This window comes from Vicugna pacos, chromosome 8, assembly GCF_048564905.1.
Source record: "Vicugna pacos chromosome 8, VicPac4, whole genome shotgun sequence".
In the NCBI taxonomy this organism is placed as follows: domain Eukaryota; kingdom Metazoa; phylum Chordata; class Mammalia; order Artiodactyla; family Camelidae; genus Vicugna; species Vicugna pacos.
In genome coordinates, this window is record NC_132994.1 from 55,641,557 (window position 1) to 55,662,568 (window position 21,012).

Genomic DNA, 21,012 nt, shown 5'->3' on the forward strand with positions numbered 1-21,012 from the left:
TAAGCTCTAGGAAGTTCTAGTTTCAAGAGGAATGTTTCTCAAGAAATATAACATAACATGTTGCAATCTGTTTTTGCAAATGAACCTGAATTACCTTCTTAGATTAGCCAGTCCCAGAAAACAGGCCCGTGGGAGAGAATGAAAGCCGAACTCCCTTGCTATGGAGATGGGGAGTAGGCAAAGCTGGGAGGCAGGGGTGGCAAAAAAGACAGGATTATGGGCCACCCAGTTCCTTTGACTAAGGGAATTGAGAGACAAATGAAGAAAAGGGGGGAGCAGAAAAGGCAATTTTTCATAATGGCTTGCACTATCCCAAATAACAGGAACTGATTTATTTCAGTTCACATCCAGCTTACTGCTCAACCCGACACTGCACACCAGCTGGTTCCTAATAACACCCTTTTTTAGATATTTATGTCATTATTCATATTTGGTCATTAATAGCAGCCTCCCCAGAAACAGAAATGAAACCAAGAATTGAATATTTATCTTCATGATGTAAAATCAAATTACTTTGCCAAGTGTTTCAGCCAAGTGTTGACAGAAAATTAAACCAGAATTCGTGGCGGGATGAATTTTCTGACCAGTTTCAGATTTCAGCAGCCCATGCTTTCCGGCAAAGTGGGATAGGAGGAGCTGCACTTGGCACTGAACCAACTTCCTCCCTTCTAGTGGAGGGTCTCTGTTCCTGTTACTAGCGATTCATTAGATTCCCTTGGTTAAGTCCCTTCCCTGAGGTGGGTCTTGGTTTCTCCATTCACCCCGAATAATACTTGTAAAGAATCTGAGGTCCCTAGATAAGAAATAGCACTTCAGGAAAATTTGGCATCCATGGGGGGGGGGTGACAAAATCCGTGACATCATTATCCCAGATCTCCCTGCAGTTACAGCCCACAAAGAACTTCTCCTGTCCTCCCAGAACGAGTCCTTACAGCTGCCTCGAAAGCACAAACACTACACTTTAGTAATCTCAAAACGCAGCCCAGGGTTATTAAAATTTGAAGAAGGATTCAAAGCTACCTTGCAATAACTAAACTGCCATTCTTACATAAGGCTGTTTCAAAATATGTTTAACATGGATTTTCCTTTTCAACAGAGCACAATGCTGGGAAAGGGGGAGCAATTGTTCAACAGACACAGAACGTCCGATTTTAGTTCAACCCTTGATTGTCTTGTAGCAGAATTCCATACACCTTAAGAAATACCCTGTGGCTGTTTCTTAAGAAAGACCCATGAACTGAGTTTTGAAGTGAGCCAGATAGGGGTCCTCTTCCCAATTACATCCGCCTCGATTTAATTGGGTTTCTCCTGTCCCCTCCCCGACCCCTCACTCTACTCCATCCTCGCTACCTTGGGGCATACATCTTTTTTGTTCTGTGGCATAAGCACACAGGCCACAGTCCCACAGATTGTCTAACTCCAAGAGATCATATGTGCTTACTGTACGCAGTTCATGATGTGTGAATGATGGCCTCACCATAAAAACGGCACATAATTTGGAAACTCTCCAAAACACTCCACATTACCTGAATTCCTCTTCTCTCTGATAAGGAGACATGTATTTTTCTCCTATGTGTCCGCTCGATGTTAATATATATTCCTTTCTCTTTGCAGAGTTCCATTCATCTTAATAAGATCATAGAAATTAAAGTCCCTGGCAAGGTTTGATATCTTTTTGAGTTTAGTTCATTCCACGGATTTCCCCAAATTTTAGATCTCCTTTTCCTTAGGAGTCTCTCCTTCTATGTTCTCCCTTCTTGTCCCACTCTTCTGATTTAGCATCAAGAAATTCCCAACTGGTCTTGCCCATGTGTTACGTATTAGAAAGGGAAACGCCAGAGCTCTGAGGCAGAAAGACGAGTCAAAACTAGAGAAGGGCTGGCCTGAAAATGCAACCTCATAGAGACCATCATTCCAGGGGCAGAATTATGGAAGATGGGGGTAGAGCTAACCTGGGCGTTACGGACTGCTCCCGCACATCTGATTGCTACTACCTTGTTTGCTATTGCTATTACGAATCCTGGCAGGAAAGATGGTGCTGCCTCGACCTCAGGACAACTGGAAGTGACAAATCTGAGCGTGGTCTTTCGGGCTTGTTACTCCTGCTATTGCATTCCTAACTCATGAAACCAGGGAGCAGATGTAAACCAGAAAAAGGGCAATGGAAGTTCCAGGAGGGGCGAGGAGCAGACAGAGATGAGCAAGAACAGGCAAACTCTTTTTCCGAAGGAGCACAAGGGGAGTGTGGTCTGAGGACTGAGGATGTTCTTTTATATACATCATCTTTTATCATCTCAACCAGCTCAGGAAGTTTCCTGAGGATGTCTGGCTCCCAAGCCCACATTCTGCCCCAGCCCAGGGTCCGAATTTGGCTAGGGGACTGCCCTATGTTTGGGAGGTTGGGACCAAGGTTACAAACAGGGGCCATGAGAATTTAAATCTCGTCAGATATTTTCTGAGAGTAATGATTAAGGGTTAAGACTTAATGGTGTGGACTTTGGAGTAAGGCAGGCCCAGTGCCAGGTGTGGTTCAGCCACTTGCTGATTGTGTACTTTGGGCAGATGGCTTAAGCTTCTGAAACTTCAGTTTCTTCAGCGGCAAAGTGGAGCTGTGAGGTTTAAACGGCAGAATGCGCTGCAAACACTTAGCCTACAACCTGGCCTACAGTAAGGGCTTGATAAATGTCTTCATCATCACTGTTATTATCATTATTATATTACTAGCTTGACTATCTATTGTTTGCCTGTTGGCAGCTGAAAATATTTGTGAATGAGAAGACAAACACCAGGAGTTCTGGAGTTGGAAAAAATTCCAGCCATCAGTTTCAAATAATCAGCACCAGCCTTGGGACCTTGGTGATTCTCTGCTGTAAGAGTCACCAAAAAAGTACCTCCCCCCTCTCAGCCCCCATCCCCCATCTCCCATCCCCCATCCCTGTTTCTGTGGGCCCTTACTGGAGAGAGGAGAATGTTTTCTAATTCAAAACTTAAGATATCTAGCCGGACAAATATACCTAAGTCTACAAGGTATATTTCAGTCTGGTTCTAGTTTAGTCATTCTAGAAAATGAGCCAAGGAGGACACCAAGGCAGTAAAAGAGCCTAGTGCCCCTCCCTCCACAACTCATGTCCCTGCACTGCCCAGTGGCTGACACCTATTTCCACAGGACACCCTCTGGGTGAAGACAGTGCCATTAACATGCTATTTAATAAGGGGGTGGGGGCGGGAAACGGAGGGTAATAAGTATTATCAGCCTTTGGAACCGTGGGGTGAACTACTAGCAGGACCTACTATCAGACTCATAAGGTCTTAGAAGCAAGTGGCAAGGACAGTAAGGAGCTAGAAGCGATTTCTCAACTGAAATGCTACCTGAATGCGAGGCCAGCTGGGCACCTGGTGTGCAGAAATGGAGAAAGGAAATCAGTCAAGTGAGGGACGAGGCTGGCAAATGTTCTGATTCCTAATTTTACCTAAGACTGGCTTTGCCCCTGCAAATTTCAAGGCCACGAGGTCTGACGTCACCTAGGAGCGGCATCCCACGAGCCAGGGGCCCGGGACTGGCAGGAACGCTGGAGGTAGGGGCCAAGGGCTGTGACTGCAACTTTTTCTCGAAATCCCCCCGGGGGCCCACAGTAGGGCACTCCCCTACGAACTCATCACGTGCGCAGCCCAAGCGCTGCAAACCCGCGGAGGCCTGCGGTCCCGGGCTCCGGGGTGGTTTTTAGGGTTTTCTCTCTTTATTATTTCCCTTCTTGTTCTCCACAGTTGATGATTTTCTGCAGAAAAACGGCTGCGAAAAAGAACCTATTTCCAGTTCCCATCATCGCGATTTCCACATGGATGTGACGTTGGGCCCAGCTTCCGAAATGCCCAGGTGACTCACGCGGGGACACCCCGGGGCGGGGCGCAGGAGTTTCTCCGGCGGCAGGCGGGGCGGGGCGAGGCGAGGCGGGGCGGGGCGAGGCGAGGCGGGGCGGGGCGAGGCGAGGCGGGGCGGGGCGGGGCGGGGCGGGGCGGGGCGGGGCGGCGCGCCGCGCAGGTCGCCTCCCTCGCCTCCTGCGCCTCCCGCGCCTCCTGCGCCCCCTGGCGGCGGAGGGAATACCCCCGAGTCCCGGCGCCGGGAGCCCGGCCCAGCGTCACGTGACTGGAAAGTCCCTGGGTGGAAATCCCCGGCTGTCCGCGGGCGGTAAAACAGAAAGGGAAAAAAGAGAACTGGCAGTCGGCAGCCTCCTCGGCGGCCAAGTGCAGCGAGCTAGGAGGCCGCGGGGGCGGAGCGGCGAGAGCGGCCGCCGAGAGAACTGCAGTGGCGGCGGCGGCTGCAGCGGGCGAGATCCACACCCCCGGCCAGCCCGGCCGGCGAGCGAGCCCCGAGCCCGGCGTCCATGGGGCGCCGCCTCCACCCGGTCCCGACCCTGAACCGGACCCCAGCCTGCGGCGCGCGCCTGTCCTGACCTGCCCTTGGGATTTCGAGAGAGGATTGCGCAGCTCAGAGAGGTAACTGCCTCGTCCCCGTGCCATCTGCCACCGGCTCCCGGGGCAAGAGCTGCGGCTGCGAATTTGGCAGCGACCCGCAGGCGGGCCCCGTCGACCAGGCCTTGAGTTTACAGCGTTCCTGAAGGGGAGTTTGTTGGCCGTTTGTGCCCATTGCAGGTTCTGGACTGCTGGGAGTTGAGGTTGCCGCGCCAGATGTTGGGGGTGACAGCCAGGATTCCTCCAGCCAGCTGTTGCTTGCAGCTGATGCAGCGAGCTTGAACTGCAGCTGCCTGGGGAGAGTGGCCCCGGGGCCGCTGGGTTGCGGGTGGTCGTTGATGTCTTTGCGGCGCGGCTTTTTTAGAATCAAACGCTGCATGCTTATGGCCACGTAGACCTTGCAGAATCGCTGTGGCTTCTTTCCAGATTGTGCAGCACCAGCCCAAAGGGTGGGATGTCGCAGGGGCAGCAAAACCTGATGGGGTGGGGGGGCCTGTCAGCTAACCTTTGCGGGGACAACTTGCAGACACTCGGAGTTCAGCAGCGTCGGAGAAGTGTGCATGTCGCAGGAGGTCGTCAGCCTGCCTGAGGGGGGTGGGTTACTCCAGTTTAGAGCATCTGCAGGCCCCTGCCCCCCAGTCAGACTGCCTTTGTCAGCCGGGGTCGTCCCACATCCTGCCACCTGGCCTTTCAGGAAAGCCGTGGTATTAAGTAAGGAAGGAGCTCAGCTCTTGTTGAGACCACTTTGTTTTCAGTTCTCCCTGCTTCCGATTTCCTTTCCTTGGAAAGCCGCTCTGGTCGAGTGTCTCAGGGTAGCCTCTGGGGAGAACCACTGTTTAAAAGAGTCCTCTGGACTGCAAGTGTTAAACAGCCAGTTACTGCTCTATTCTTGTCTACGGTGCTCCTGGCTTTTTTTCCCCAATTCTTTGTACAATTTTTGAATTTGGCGGGGGGGGGGTACTTTCTAAAAATTCAATGAAATATTTGTTGATAGAAGGGTAGTGAGGTAACAGAAATGTGAAAGAAATATTACAAGTAATATTGTATGTCTTTGCCTATAAGGACTTTATAATCGTAGCTCAGAAATTATCATAGGTCAGATTATTCCTTAATCTTAAATGTGGAGAAGTCCAAGTACTGGGTACTTGGGCACTTGGGCAGTGAGTTTTTATTTATTTTAAGGAGGCCATTCTGCAGGCTGTGCAAGGCTGAACCTATGAATGAGATGACACTGGGCTATCAAATCCTGACATTTGCGTGTCTTGCCTATGGTTACGGTTCTCACTGAGAACTTTGCTGAAAGATCTTAGGTGCAGAAGAAAGTAATAGAAAAATCAGAAAAGCAAAAAGAGGCTGCACCTGGCTTGTTTCAAATCTTCCTCTTGCCTGCCTGTTTCCATGTGAGAGCAACAGGCACCACAACCACAGGTGTGGTGTTGTGAGACTGGCAAGGGGGCGGGTGTTGGAAGACCTGGCTTCCCGGCCAAGCGCTGCCCCTGGATGGCGTGGTTCCTACATGAACAGGACAGGTGCTTCAGCTGCCGTAGCTGGAGACAGAGATGGTCGCATGATTTCAGGACGGGGAATGAGGTCATCTTTGATCTTTTAACCTCAGCATCAAGCACAGCGCTCGGTGGTCAGGCAGTGGTAGTATGTGGTCAGGCCGTGCTTGTCAAGTGATGGATGGACAAATGAATGACATCGTGAAAGAGACTTCTCGTGTCACAAAAGGGAAGTGCGTGTGATGTTTTTGTCCCTTTGTTATGTCTGTGAGCCTGCCGTGATTTTGCCCAAATCCACCTGCAGGGAATGTCTGACATCAAAGGAGAGATTACCATTTGACCCAGCGAATGACTGACTGCTTCCAGGCGTCATCCAGCAATCAGATGAGGAATCCCAATCTAAAACTACCACCAGAAAACTTAGAAGCAACCTTGGAGTCATCTAGCCCAAGTCTCTGTTCTGAGTGGGCTACGAGAATTTAGAGAATTTAGACCATTTTATCAGGGAGCCTAGACCCACCTAGGAGCGGCTTCCCAATAACCTAGGTTTCTTTCTTCCCCCTCTTACATAGGTTTACGTTCTTTCTCAGCTAGAGGCTTGCCCTGGCAAAAAGTATGATACAGAAGTGGGATTGACAACTGGGGTAAAACTTCCTAGGGACCCTCTTCATGCTCTGAAACTGTCTTTGTCTGGAAATTAGGATGAATGATAAGCACCCTGCTAAGGGCCAGTGAATTCAAGCCGGCTCTCCACACAGCTCTAGGATGTAGAGGTCCAAGGTTCTGTCAACTCACAGCATCGGTTGGAGATGTGGGTTTTGCCCCCCTCCTCTTTCATTTGCCCTGAGTGGCCCCTCTGGCTGAAATTTCTTTTCTTGTCTGCTTCCAGCCTTTCCTTTCTTTCTACCAGCTGATGATGCTTGAGGATTTCAGGGTGAAGACAGGGTGGGAAATGCATCAGTCTTGGTACCTAGAGGACGATAGTAGAATTTGGTTGGCAGTTGTTCAAGCAGTACAGCTCCAATATCTGCTCTTGCAAGTAGGATTTATTATTCTGTTATTATTATTATAACATTTCCTATTCTTATGTTTAAAGCTCAGTGGAGAGGTTCTGAAAGCCTGCTGACCGTTTGCTCGAAAATTGCAAAGCATCTTGCTGGAAATAGGCTTTTTTGTTGTTTATAAAACATTCAGTTTTAGCTCTATATTACTAATACATTTTATAAATAAACTCTTTATACATATTTCTCCCTGGGACTAAAGAGGAAACTCCAGTCCACAGCCTCAGTGGCAGCATAAAATTGCAAGATTTTCCGCAAAATATTCACTGTCTTTCCAGTATGGGGAGGGAGTGCTTAAAAGCAATAAATCAAGATTTTGCCTAAGAGCAACGATTGCTTGGTGGTCTTCTTAGAAGAGGAGCCAGACTTGTCAGGGCTACGTTGTGCCTGTAACTGGCATTCAGGGGCCTTAAAATTCAATTGCTGACCCAGAGTAGTATCAGAGTAGCATGGGAGCTTCATTCGGGTTATGGGGCAGAGTACCTGCTGCCGACAGACAGGCTTGGCTCCCTGACAAACGTTACTGAAAACACGGGTTATTCCCCTCCCCCTCAGTACCCACTCCCCGCCTTCCTTCTCCTGTTTAGACTAATCTTTAAAAGTGATGTAACTTAAAACAGTCCAGTGTGAGTTAATCTTTGGGGCCAGCTAGTATCCTGGGAGTAGAGGTGACTAAGATCCTTTGCCTACCAATTAGGGTAATGACCAGATCAGACGCTGGGGTTTCCTGCAGGCAGGTATATAAGAGTAATATCAAAGGCGAGCTAACGGAATGGGGTTTTCTATCCCTCCTCTTCAGATATAGCATAATGGCTGAGCAACTTCTTCCTCTGGCTTTGTATTTGAGCAATATGCGGAAAGCTGTGAAGATAAGAGAGAGAACTCCAGAAGACATTTTTAAACCTACCAATGGAATCATTCACCATTTTAAATCCATGCACCGATACACGCTGGAAATGTTCAGAACTTGCCAGTTTTGTCCACAGTTTCGGGAGATCATCCACAAGGCTCTCATTGACAGAAACATCCAGGCCTCCCTGGAAAGCCAGAAGAAACTCAACTGGTGTCGGGAAGTCAGGAAGCTTGTGGCACTGAAAACAAACGGTAAGACATGCTTTTTTCCCAGGGGGCGGTGGGGGCAGGAGTTTGACTCCCAGGGTGCTGGGTCCCCATTCATTAAAAGGTAACAGCCCCAGCCCAGCCCCAAATCACATCTCTCCAGGCCATAGACACCTTAGGACAGAGACTCTATAAGGGGCATGTGATGAGAGCAGGCTTGTTTTATGGCTGTTTTAATTAAGGCTGTTTTCTAGTTGTGTGTATTAGAGAGCAGAGCACACTGAGGCTTGGGGAATGCATTTCTAGACACCATGCACCCATTAAGTGTGTATGTCTGGTATGTATGTATGACTTCGGTATCTAATTCTTTTTGACTATTTAATCACCTGTAAAATGCCCTTCCCTAGCCAGTAATGCAAATATTAAAAGGCTTTAAGTTCACAAGGAAAGCCTCGTGTGAAAATTGGTGTTGTTCCCCACTCTCCTTAGAAAATGCTTACGCTTCTTGAATCGATGGCATTTTATGGGTTAAGCAATAGCTGTTGTCAGTTCCTCCCTTACCTACGTTCAGTTGCCTGTAGTCCCATGATATGCACTAAAAAGATATTTGAGTTTCTTAGTGCAGATTTTAGGCCTCTACTTCATTATTTTTAGGGATTCCTAGTAGTGAATTTCTTGCTACGTGTGCCTGTCTGCCCAATGGCCATTTATGACTGATAGCTGTTTCCTGTTCTAAGCTTTACTGTTTTGATTTTTAATTATTTCCTTTGAGCAGAAGTATGTGCATCACAGAAACATTCAAGCGTACTGTTTCATGCTTCAAAATTCTGCTTTATAGATGTAGCTAATTATTACAAGAAGCGCGTAGACAACTAAATGCTTACAGTCTGGGTAAAAGCAGGAGTCTCTTGTCCTTAGATCACTGACAGTCCTAAGCTATCCCGATCAAAATAATACGTCAAAGGGCAAAATAATACATCCTAGTTGACAATGAGATGATAAGAACATTAACTTAATGAAATTCATTTGTACGTTCACTTTGGCCATTTTTGACTTGGGTAACGTGGCATGATGGAGGGACAGTTTTTGGCTTTGGTTCTGGGGGCCAGGCGCAACACCTCAAGATTACTTTTATTTTTGAAGCACAGATTCTTAGAAACACAGAAAGAAAACTGGGGATTGCTAGTGTTTACATTGTTGTTGGCATTAAATCAAGTGATGCTTGGGAGCAGGTAATTATGTTAAGTCATCATCAAGGAGTTTGTATTCCTGACAGTTTATGGTTTTAACTCTCTCCTATTTTGTTGCAAAAAGAGGTGGAGTCAGCTTTGGGAAAGTTGGAAACAAAGAGATTCTTCCAAATTAGAAATATGGTAGAAAGAGAAAATCCATATTATGAACCTTATTAACTGAGATTTTAGGTCTAACTTGCTCCAGTCCCTTAAAGAAAAATGGATATAATGTAAAGAGTAAACACTTGTTTTGCAAAGATATGTCACTTAAATCCAGGATTCATGCTACAAATAAGACTACGAAATCAGGTGCATTTTGATATAGTTTTCTGGGAAATCAAGAGTTTTAGGCTCAGAATCCTTTTATTTCCCCACTTTCAAGAAAATTCCTTAAAATTCTGGAAAAAGGAGACAAGGTATTTAGGGGAGGGAGGAAAACAAGTGACTTTTCCTCTCTGTGATTTTTATTAGCAGCTTTGTTTTTTAAGCCTGCCCCCAGTAGGAGGGTTCTACGGAGTCAGTGGTCTGTTTGGGGAGGGGTGATTCACAAGTTCGCATTTGAGGATGTGAGCCTGTGGTGAATGAGGAAGGGAGTAGGAGGCATAAAATTGAAACTTCATGTGAAAAATCCCAGCGTCTATTGGCTGCCGCGATTTCACTTGTATAATGAGTAGCCTGATTCCAGCTCACCCTGACCACACCCACTTGGAAAGTCCAGGGTGCACTTCGCAGTTTAAATGTCTACACATCAGAACAAAAAGTACAATGGCTGTTGCTCAATTGCTAGTCAAATAACTTAGCACTGGGGAATTCCAGATGTTACTTAGGGAATTTTATGCTGCTGCATCTCAATAAAGAACTGAAAGTAAGCACAAGAAGAAGAAAAAAAGCCTTATCTTTGCTCTAGATTTTGCAAAGGGGAAATTTCAACAGTGCAATTGTTGCCACACTTCTGCCAAGACACACGGCTTGAGCGATCTTTTTTGTTCGTTTCTCTAAATACTGGTTTTTCTAAGTGCGTAAATTGAAGGGATACTGGCTGTGGCCATATATTTGAGGGTTTTTTGTGTTTTTGGTTGGGTTTTTTTTTTCTGTTTGACTATAATTAAAATATGGTAACATTTCAAATAACTTTATTGCCCTGTAGAGCAGTGTAAGAAACCAGTTGAACTTTTCTTCATGAAAAACAGTTATGCACTTGCCAAAGGAGACTAAGGAGTTAACTTTTTAATGTTAAACATCCCTCCAAAACGTTTATTCTTTGGAGGTCAAAGAATGCAGGCTCGTGAATTGTGGATTTTAAGCTACGAAAGTAACAAAGTGATGGAATAAAATTAGACCTGTCTTTTTCTCAGAATGCTCAGTATTCTGAAAATGCCAGTTCTAAACAATGGATTATGTTTGAAATGCAGCCACCCAGGCCCTTGTTAGCTCTGTGAAAGGACTCCGTGATTGCTAACAGACGGGTTCCCTCAAGGCATTGCTAGGGAGCGGGGGCCAGCAGGCTGTAGGTAACTGTGTATTCTCAGTCCCAGTTTACAAATGAGAAGAGGAAACTCCCAGGCCCCCAGAACTGCAGTGGGATGGTCAAGCCACTCAGTCATAGCTAGACTGTCCCTGTCTAGTAGATGGAGCGCAACCAGCTTCCTGGTTTGAGCGTGTTGCCCTGTGTAGGGTCACAGAGTAATAGTGCCAGCGTCTTAGCCAGAAAATCAAGGAATGTTAGCGAGGGATGGGCTTTAGAGATCATAATCCGATGCCCTCCTTTCACAAAGACGAAAAATACTCTCAGAGGTCAAGGAATTTCCCTCCAATGTCATCTAAACTGGTTAGGGTAGAGCCAGGCTGGAACCAAGGTCTCCTGACTCTCAGTCCCTGGTTCCCTGGCTCTGTTAGGATCATTCATTTAAAATACAAGTGAAAAGAATGATATTCACCTTAAAGCCGTCATTGCCTTGTGGAATGTTACCACTTGGCCCTTCGACTAAATAATGAAGCCCTTTGCATTTCTCCCAAGCCTCCCATTGGGTCCCTGATGGTAGCAGTAAGGCTCATTTATTCCAGAAAGCTTTTCCGGGCCTTAGATGTGGATGGCTTGAATTTGCCCCGCTTCTGTCCGCAGGCGACGGAAACTGCCTCATGCACGCTGCTTCCCAGTACATGTGGGGTGTTCAGGACACAGACTTGGTCCTGAGGAAGGCGCTCTTCAGCACCCTCAAGGAGACGGACACGCGCAACTTCAAATTCCGCTGGCAGCTGGAGTCTCTAAAGTCTCAGGAATTCGTGGAAACAGGACTTTGCTACGATACCCGGGTATGTTGTGTATCCCCGTCAGCATCTGTGGACGGAGCTCCATGGAGGGAAGAGGGTACCTTAGGCCGGTCCCTGCTCTCAGGGAGCGTTTGATTTGCCAGGTCATGTGAACTTGGCAAAGCGGAGTCAATGGAAAACACCAGAAACCTCCTGTGGGATGATCCCCAGGCTTTGACACTGCGGGGAGACTCCCTGGCAGGAGCTTCCCAGCTGGAGAGTCATTTTAGCAAGGTCTTTCTGATCAGGGCCTTCCCTGTGGCGTTTTGGTTGGCTTTCGGTTTGATTGCCCTTTGCATGCCTTGCTGAGCCAGCCAATCAAATTCAAGTGGTGCCTCCCATCTTCAGTCACAAGTTTGGGATTTTTGTGCACCTTCGGATGGGGGGCTTCGAGGTCATGCCTCTTCAGGGATTTTTTTCTGAAAGCAGGTGCTGTCCCCATCCTCCCCTACTTTTGAGTTTGCCTTGCTAGTGGAAAAAAGTAAAGGAAGAAAACCAAAATGGGGAAAACTGGGTGACCGTTTGAATGATGATTTAGAGAAAGGGGAAAAGTAAGCTGAGTGCTGTAAATGAACAATCACAGAGTGAAGCCAGAATTGTCTCAGAGTGCAGAGTACGCTCAATTGTTTCGCTCTCCCCCCTCAGAATTGGACTGATGAGTGGGACAACCTTGTCAAAATGGCATCCACAGACACCCCGGCAGCCCGGAGTGGGCTTCAGTATCATTCACTGGAAGAAATACACATCTTTGTCCTTTGCAACATCCTAAGAAGGCCCATCATTGTCATTTCAGGTGAGATGCTTGCAGACGGCTTATCTGTATTTAAGTTTATTTATTATTTATTTTCAGCTGCTTTAGCTCTTGGGAAAGTCCACACCACCAAAGTTGTAGGCGATTATAGCTAATGGAATCCGATGGAAGTCACAGAGGGCCTTATTTTTCCTTTCTCTTTCCTTAAACAGACAAAATGCTGAGAAGTTTGGAATCGGGTTCCAATTTCGCTCCTTTGAAGGTGGGCGGAATTTACTTGCCACTCCATTGGCCTGCCCAGGAATGCCACAGATACCCCATCGTTCTCGGCTATGACAGCCAACACTTCGTACCCCTGGTGACCCTGAAGGACAGTGGACCTGGTGAGAAAACTGAGCATCTGTTCACATTTGTAACTGCTGGTAGATACCAGTACACCCTGTGCCTACTGAATGTCAGGGTCCACTCTTTTGCTCCTTATTGAAATGGCGTCATTTAAGTATATTAGTTTTATTTAAATACAGTAATCTGTCATTTATTTGATTAGCAGCAGTAGTGCAGTGACAGTAATCATAATGCCCCTCCCTGCCTTTTTGTGTTTAGTTTGGAAAGTACTTTCAGCATGTTAGTGGCAAGTAGGAGATATATGTGTATGACATATTAAGGCACACAGAACCCTTAATATAGTGCCTGACATGAAGCAGGTAAATGGTGGTTTAGCTATTACTGTGATAGCTTAATGTGGAATGAATAAGGCACTGGGTAAGTACTTTGGATACATTATTCTATCTATTTCATCCTCACAGCATCCCTGTGGATGCTGTAAGCACTGGCAACCTTATTTTACAGATAAGACACTGGAAGCTCAGAGAGGTTAAATAACTTGCCTGATATCACAGAGCTGGATAGTGGCAAAGACAGGATTCGAACTCAGGTCCGTCTGATTCTGAAGTGTGGGAATTTGACCAATACGATTCAGTGCCTCCAGGCCTCTAAATATTCTGTGAGCTTCCTGGAAACAGTACATTTTCTATTAGAGTTCAGCACAGTTTGTTTCCACATTTGATTCTGTGGCTTGATAATACTTTTCCACTCTGTAATTGTATCCTTTCTGCATTTTCAAAATGTAGTCATTATATATATGGCCTCACACATAATCTCATGCAGTAGGATTGTATTTGGCTTATGTGTTACTTTTTTTTCCCTCAGAAATTCGAGCTGTCCCACTCGTTAACAGAGAGCGGGGAAGATTCGAAGACTTGAAAGTTCACTTTTTGACAGATCCCGAGAATGAGATGAAGGAAAAGCTGCTGAAAGAGTACTTGATGGTGATAGAAATCCCAGTCCAAGGCTGGGACCATGGCACCACCCATTTAATTAACGCTGCAAAGTAAGCAGTTTGTTTTTAGCACCATCGTTTGTCATCTTCCGCTGTTTTTACTTCAGCCACAGAGGCTGCTGCCACCCCAAAGCTCAGCAGTAAAGATATTTGAAGCCAGTTTCCTCCAGTGTGAAACAAATTCAGAGGCTTGTATGAGAGTGAAAGACATTCATTTCAGGCAGTACTGGCTTTGCTTTCAAATGGGAACAAGCAGCTTATCTGTAATGATTTTCCTGCCTATTTGGATGTGAGAGTCGGAACTGTGGCTTCTAAAAGGGTGTTTACATCAAGGGTTGGTTTTTTTTCATTGCCCTGGTGCTAGACCAGCAAGTGAAAATTCTTGGAAACAAAAGCCTCTTTCTCTTGGCTTCTGGGTAAGGCAGACGCGTCAGACAGACTGAGCTGTCAAATGTTTAAGGTTGCAGACACATGACTTCGCCACAGGGAGAAGGGAGGAGAGACCCAGGGTGCAGGTTGTACAGGTATCGAAATTGTCAGTACTGGCTTTATGATAAAGAGATGCCTGTTTCCTAGAATTTGAAAGACACAAGAGAAGACCGAGAAGGCCTAAGAGATTCGGTTTCTCCAAGTGGAGATGGACAAATTACAGAGTCAGAAGTCAGAACGTAGCACCTGGGGGCGTGTCTACCTCTTAGTGACCGCTCCTGCAGTTAACGCTAATAGGAACCAGGTGTACGGTGAAAATTAATAACAGCAAAATTCAGAACACAAAGTTCCAGCGTAGTTGGTGCTATAAAGTAGGCTAGTCTCAAATGAATACCCTGAATAATATTTCACTAGAAATTTAGTCTCTGAGAAGTTAGAAAATAAAAGTGACATTTTCAAAAAAGAATAGAGTAATGAAGTGTGGAGGCAGCCCCTGCATATCTCTTTCCTTAGAATTATCTGTAATTTGGGGTGGACCAAAATTGATCAAATAAAATTGTGATTCTGGAAATAATGACATCTTCTCAGCAGGATTGGCCTGTGCTGTGTTAGAGATGTAAACTCTTATCACAGGCTGCAGTTCAGTGAACAGTTCCAAGGTTATTGCTGCGATCCACATTCTACAAGTTTGCTCTCTGAGCTGATGATGTAAAATTGTGTGTGTGTGTCTGTGCGCAGCCGTAGTCTCACATTTTCCTTTTGGTCTTTAGGTTGGATGAAGCGAACTTACCAAAAGAAATAAACTTGGTAGATGATTACTTTGAACTTGTCCAGCATGAGTACAAGAAGTGGCAAGAAAATAACGAGCAGGGGCGGCGAGACATGCACCCTCCGAATCCTTTGGAACCTTCCATCCCCCAGCTTTCTCTCATGGACATAAAATGTGAAACACCCAACTGCCCTTTCTTCATGTCCGTCAACACCCAGCCGTTTTGCCACGAGTGCTCGGAGCGGCGGCAGAAGAACCAGACCAAAGCCCCGAAGCCCAACTCCAAGCCAGGCCCCGAGGCGCTCCCCGGCCTGGCACTCGGGGCCTCGCGGGGCGAAGCCTGGAGCCCCGAGGAGCCCTCCGGGGGCCCCCACTCGGCCCCTCCGACGGCGCCCAGCCTCTTCTTGTTCAGTGAGACTACGGCCATGAAGTGCAGGAGCCCCGGCTGCCCTTTCACGCTCAACGTGCAGCACAACGGATTCTGCGAGCGCTGCCACCATGCCCGGCAGCTGAACGCCGGCCAACCCTCAGACCCTGCACCCCACCTGGACCCCGGCAAGTGCCGGGCCTGCCTCCAGGATGTCACCAGGACGTTTAACGGGATCTGTAGCACTTGCTTTAAAAGGGCTACGGCCGAGCCCACCTCAGACCTTGGCTCCAGCATCCCACCTGCCTGTCACCAGCGCTCCAAGTCCGACCCCTCACAGCTCATCCCGAGCCTCTCCCCTCACTCCTGCCGCCGGGCCGGGGCCGAGGCCCCCTCCGGCTGCCACTCCCCAGCCACGCGGACACCAGGGGACAGGACTGGGACGAGCAAGTGCAGAAAAGCGGGGTGCATGTATTTTGGGACTCCAGAGAACAAAGGCTTTTGCACGCTGTGTTTCATTGAGTACAGAGAAAATAAACGTGAGTAAGATAATGGATTTCCCTAACCCCCATTTTAAAGCCCATCCAGAAGGCGGTTTGCTCCTGAACCTCAAAAAGGGATCCTCTCTGTGCCGTAGGGTAGAGTGTGGTTGGCAAAGGGAGACAGTCACAGTCGCTCTGCCAGTGCACGTGGAGACAAAAGGCCCAGACTAGCATGCGCCAAGACCCAAAAGCGCCCAGTAGGTAGAGTTCAGAGAATTTGTTTTTATAAAGTCACACGGTGTCATGTATATAAGATGGAGTTTAAGCTAGACTTCTTTTGAAACTTCGGCATCATAGAGAAAACGCAAAACCTGAAGAGCAGTAGGTAGAAAGAAGGGGTCTCCGCTGACATTGTAAGAACACCTGCTTTTAGAAATTGCAGATTTTGAAAGAAGGACAGGCAGTTAATATCTCAGTTCTGTAACTGTGGTCGAACTGTGCAGCAGGTTCGTAAGCAAGAAGTTTGTAAAGTCAGAGATGTTTCAGTAATGGTACTATTATTGTGTGTTACTTGCCAAGCTTCTAGGAGGCTGCTCTCATGGGTACAGCGAAGAGTGGCCTCATCTGTATGTGCAAGACCCTGTTTGTTTCTCTGTGTCAGTGTCTCTCTGCTCGGTGACCCTGTGTTGCTGATTAGCCTCATCTCTCTTCTAGATTTTGTCGCTGCCTCAGGGAAAGCCAGTCCCACAGCCTCCAGGTTCCAGAATGCTGTCCCCTGTCTGGGGAGGGAGTGTGGTGCCCTGGGAAGCACTGTGTTTGAAGGATACTGTCAGAAGTGTTTCATCGAAGCTCAGAATCAGAGATTCCATGAAGCAAAAAGGACTGAAGAACAACTGGTGAGACATTCCCCTCTCCTGTGGCCCGGCCTCCTCCCTGGAGCAGTTTCTTCCGGCTGTGATACGCAGCCTCTCCTACCTGCTAAGTTCCAGGGAAGAATGGGGGGGAAGTCACTGTGACCCCCAGGATTGGAAGCACAGCATTTCCTATTGATTTTCATGGCCTAAGTTTACTATAGAATTCATTTTAAGTGGCATATAAAATCAGCTGTAGAATAAAACCTCTTAAGGCCTCCAAAGAGCCAGATGGCCATGAGAGACTTCTTGGGTTTGCAGTAGAAGCACAGACATCTAAGTGGCCGGCAGCCTTTCTTAAGTAACCCTCTATCATGAGATGGAAGCAGGAGGCGCAGGGCATCCCAGGGCCTCCACTTACTGACTTATGAGAAAAGCAGGCATTAATTAAGAAGCACCTCTTCCGTTGGCTGTGGAGTGGTAGGGACTCTGTCTAGATGAAGGCAGCACAGTGTTAATACAAATGGAAGTGAACTGGGCCGGCATTTGCCAGCCTCCCTCCTAGGATTGGTGCTTCCACTTGACCTCCCAGGAGCCTGGTCTGTTTTCATGGTTGGTGAGGAAAGGTCCTTGGAGACTCCTGTCCCCTTGGTTAGGCAGACACCCTTCGCCCCACAGAGCCCTTTGTAGGATCCCCGCTGTTCAAAGAAACAGCACTGCTCTCCCTGAGAAAAGTGAGCAATGGTTTTCTCTGCTCTCTCTCCACCCAGAGGTCCAGCCAGCGCAGAGACGTGCCCCGAGCCCCCCAGAGCGCCTCCAGGTCCAAGTGTGCCCGCGCCGCCTGCAGGAACGTCCTGGCCTGCCGCAGCCAGGAGCTCTGCATGGAATGCCAGCCGCTCAGCCAGCGAGCGGGCCCGGGCCCCCGGCGGCCAGAGCTCGTCCCCGAGGAGCCCCCCACGCAGCGCTGCCGGGCCCCCGCCTGCGACCACTTCGGCAACGCCAAGTGTAACGGCTACTGCAACGAGTGCTTTCAGTTCAAGCAGATGTATGGCTGACCCGAAGCCGGCAGGCCCGCCCCAGCCCAGAGCGGCCTGGAGCCTTAGCCAGCGTGGTGCTCTGCTCTCAGTGCCCCGGTGCCACCGGAGGGTCTGTCCCTGCATGGAGTGTCTCTAAACAGGGTTCGAGGAAAGACACACTCAGTCACGGCCAGGAATCTGAGCGAAGCATGTGACCGGCAGCAGGTGGTGTCGGATTCAGCCCGGGGTCCTCCCCCTCTCCTACCAGGCAGAAGGCCAGGAACTTCATGGACTTCACACCAGGGCCAGGACTGCTTCATCACCTTCCGAGGAAAGGGAAAAGACACACGGTTCAGAGCTGTTCCCCTGCCCTCCATCAGCATCTCTCAGTGACAGGGAGGCGGGGCCTCGGGGCCGCAGGCCCTCTGCCTGAAGCTCGGGAAGCCCAGGCGAAGTGGACCGATTCCGGGGTCAGTCGGTGGTGGTTCTTCCCTGCCTGCCTTGTTCCTTTCCCACAGACACGGCAGAAGCAGAACCATCCACGGACTATGATTCTGACGCTGCTGAGACCAAACACATTTGTGATGAAAAGCCAACCAGCTGCTCTTTATAATATGCACCTTTTAAGACTCAGAATAAGTCAGTGGGCAGACGGGTACCTCTTTTGGTTATCACTGTCTTTACTTCTCAAGTTTAGCTTGAACTGAGGTGTGCATAGAGATATATTCATATATAATGTCCCCTTATATGATGTATGAGGGAATTTTTTTATGTTGAGATGCTGCCCTAGAGGTTTCCAGTAAGAAGACTGAATAATAATAACCTATTTTCTGGTTGTTGTTGGGGCAGGCACCTCTTCTATACACATGAACTCAACCAGCTACCTTGTTAAAAGGAGCTCCGTGTATGTCTGTCAGTCACTTTATTTATTTTATTGCAAACTTTAAGGTTATTTAAGTGAAGATCTCCTGGTCTGAGCAACATGCTGTACTGTTTTCTTGAGACATCGTATTTGCTTTCAGTCACATCACAGACCCAGGCAAGTTCCTGACCACAGTGGGGGAGTCGGGCTCTTCCTTGCACTTCGATTGCCTTCCCTGGGAAAGAAGGAATTGCATCTGTAGGAAATTCATTAAAATCTCACGCTTCTTCATGAAACTCTGGCTAGCGCCGCCTCCCAGGCCCTCAATAAGAAACTGCACTCCGTGTTGTTTAAATGCTTCTGTGTATCCTACCTCCTTAGAGAGATGATTGGGAAGGAACCGGGATGAGATTGGACAAAGTCACTGGAAAAGATGTTGCCTTTCTTTGCTATGTCACTGCTGTGTCCTGGGGTGCTGGTCAGTGACCTCGTGTCCAGTGGCCCCTAAACATTGGGATAGCAAAGTCTTAATACCTTGAGTAAGCAGAAATTTCTCACTGTGCTTAGCCTATAATTTCTGTGTGCTTTGTGTTACTGTCATACTTGTTCTAGAAAAAAGGGAGGGGAAACACATTTTCCCAGAGGTAAAGGCTGCTATTTTGTGTGTGTTTGTGTGTTTGGTATTCTGACCTGAAAGTCTTGGCTCTCTATAATTCTCCGTGGTCTTTACTTGTACTATGTGATGTGTTTTCCCCGTGGAACACCATTAGCCTTTTTCCTTCACATACCCTTTATAATTTCTTTCTAAATTGTTAAATAAACATCAGTTTTCTTCAACTAGTTCTTTTAAAGTTGCTGTTTTACTATTTTATGTGTTTCAATATTTTCATCCTTAATGTGAAAAGTGGAAATATTTATACTTATTATAGAAAGCATTTGAAATTTGCACATTTAGTTGTCTGATAGAAAACTGTCGGCTCTGTGTTGGCTTTTTTCAAGATTCCTTAAATTGAAATGTAACTTTTCACAAAAGTCAATATTAAAAAATAAATTATTTAAGAACAAATTTTGGTGTTTTTGTTTATGAATGCTGAAAGGAAAAGGCCCAGATATTAAGACCATGCTTCTCAAATAATTTTATTTCAAGGTACACCCGAGCAGGGGATACATCTCTCACCCATGGATAGTAAGAGAACTGACCTTGAAGGGTAAGGCATCTGGTTTAAAAATGAGGACACCGAGGCCCAGAGGGGAGTGGGGAACACCTGCCAGTGCCCGTTCCTGCAAGATGCTAGGTACCTGTGCTCCTCAGATGGTTCCTGCCCTGAGCGTTTGTAAAGTGCAGCAAGAGAAGACAAGAGGGAGAAGCAGAGAGAGAAAGAAAGAAATTAGAGGGGGAGGAAGAAGAAGTGATGTGAGACTTCTCGGGTCAGACCTTAGAAGAGATGACCTATGGCTGTGTTGGCCACAAGCACTGGCAGCACATGACCTGGGAAGTTAGTTATAAGTGGCTCATTCTTCCACCCCACACAAATGTACCTATAGAGGACTGATTCTGGAGGACTGTGCAACTCCTGGAATCTTTTTTTTTTTAAGCTCCCCCAAGAAATTCTGACCATCAGCCAGATTTTAGAACCATGCATTTAAAAAAAACTTAACAATATTTTTAAACCTACTGTGGGAACTTCTAACGTACAAGAAAGTAAAGAGGAGTGCAGTGAACCCCCATACATCCATCATCCAGTTTCAACAGTTACCAACATTTTGCCAAGTTTATTTCATTTTTCATCTTTTTTTTTTTCTGGGTTATTTCAAAGCAAATTCCAGATATTGTGTCCTGACACAAATACATCAGTGTGCATCTCTAATTGATAAGAATCTGTTCTTTTTACATAACCACCACTGTTAACACTTAGCTAAATGATGTTTAATGCCATCCAATCCTAAGTATGTATTCTAATTTCTCAGATTGTCAACTATACAGAGACTTGTTGCTTTTGATTGCTAACATTTCTTAAAACTCTCTTATTCTGTAGTATTCCATTTTAATTTTTCATGCTATTCATTAAGGTAATTAGGTCATCTGTAGACTAGCTCATATTCTGGATTTGGCTGATCGCTTTCTTTTGGTCTCATTTAACTTGTTTTTCCAGACTTCTTAGTAGATTCTGGATCAGTTAGGCTAGAATAGTTCTCAGGTGGTGCTGTGTGTGTCCCACGGCACCCCATCCTGTCTGAGCTGTATGAACAGTTACCCAGAGAAATCACAAAGCCTCCACTTGGCATCTTTCCTTTTTCTCCATTGTTCTTCCATCTCTCACCCGGCTTAAAAACTACAATTCTTCAATCATCATGATGAATATAAGCATTTGACCATAAGTCATCAGGACTTCTAAAATAGGAAGTGACTTATAATTAGTAAATTAGCTCTGACTCAGAGGACTGGCACATAGAAAGGGAAATAGGGCAGGTTTGGAGGGCAGTGAGGTTGCCACTGAGGGCAGATCTCCAA

General features: G+C 47.0%; 1 protein-coding gene across 1 annotated transcript; it reads left to right on the plus strand.

Annotated features, from left to right (window-relative positions):
• Positions 1–4,166: 4,166 nt before the first annotated feature.
• On the plus strand, positions 4,167–19,566 carry TNFAIP3 (TNF alpha induced protein 3). Its single transcript, XM_006197781.4, has 9 exons — positions 4,167–4,494; positions 7,833–8,137; positions 11,447–11,637; positions 12,280–12,427; positions 12,598–12,768; positions 13,595–13,775; positions 14,924–15,828; positions 16,486–16,667; positions 17,393–19,566. The coding sequence occupies exons 2-9, from the start codon at positions 7,843–7,845 to the stop codon at positions 17,675–17,677; spliced, it is 2,358 nt and encodes a 785-aa protein (XP_006197843.1). The 5' UTR covers positions 4,167–4,494; positions 7,833–7,842; the 3' UTR covers positions 17,678–19,566.
• The last annotated feature ends 1,446 nt before the right edge of the window (positions 19,567–21,012 follow it).

Bases quoted from the DNA above. Each gene is read 5' to 3' on its own strand.
- TNFAIP3 (XM_006197781.4), top strand. From the start codon at position 7,843: ATGGCTGAGCAACTTCTTCCTCTGGCTTTGTATTTGAGCAATATGCGG. The intron at 13,776-14,923 runs GTAAGCAGTTTG...TTTGGTCTTTAG, and splicing joins CATTTAATTAACGCTGCAAA to GTTGGATGAAGCGAACTTAC. The intron at 16,668-17,392 runs GTGAGACATTCC...CTCTCCACCCAG, and splicing joins AAAGGACTGAAGAACAACTG to AGGTCCAGCCAGCGCAGAGA.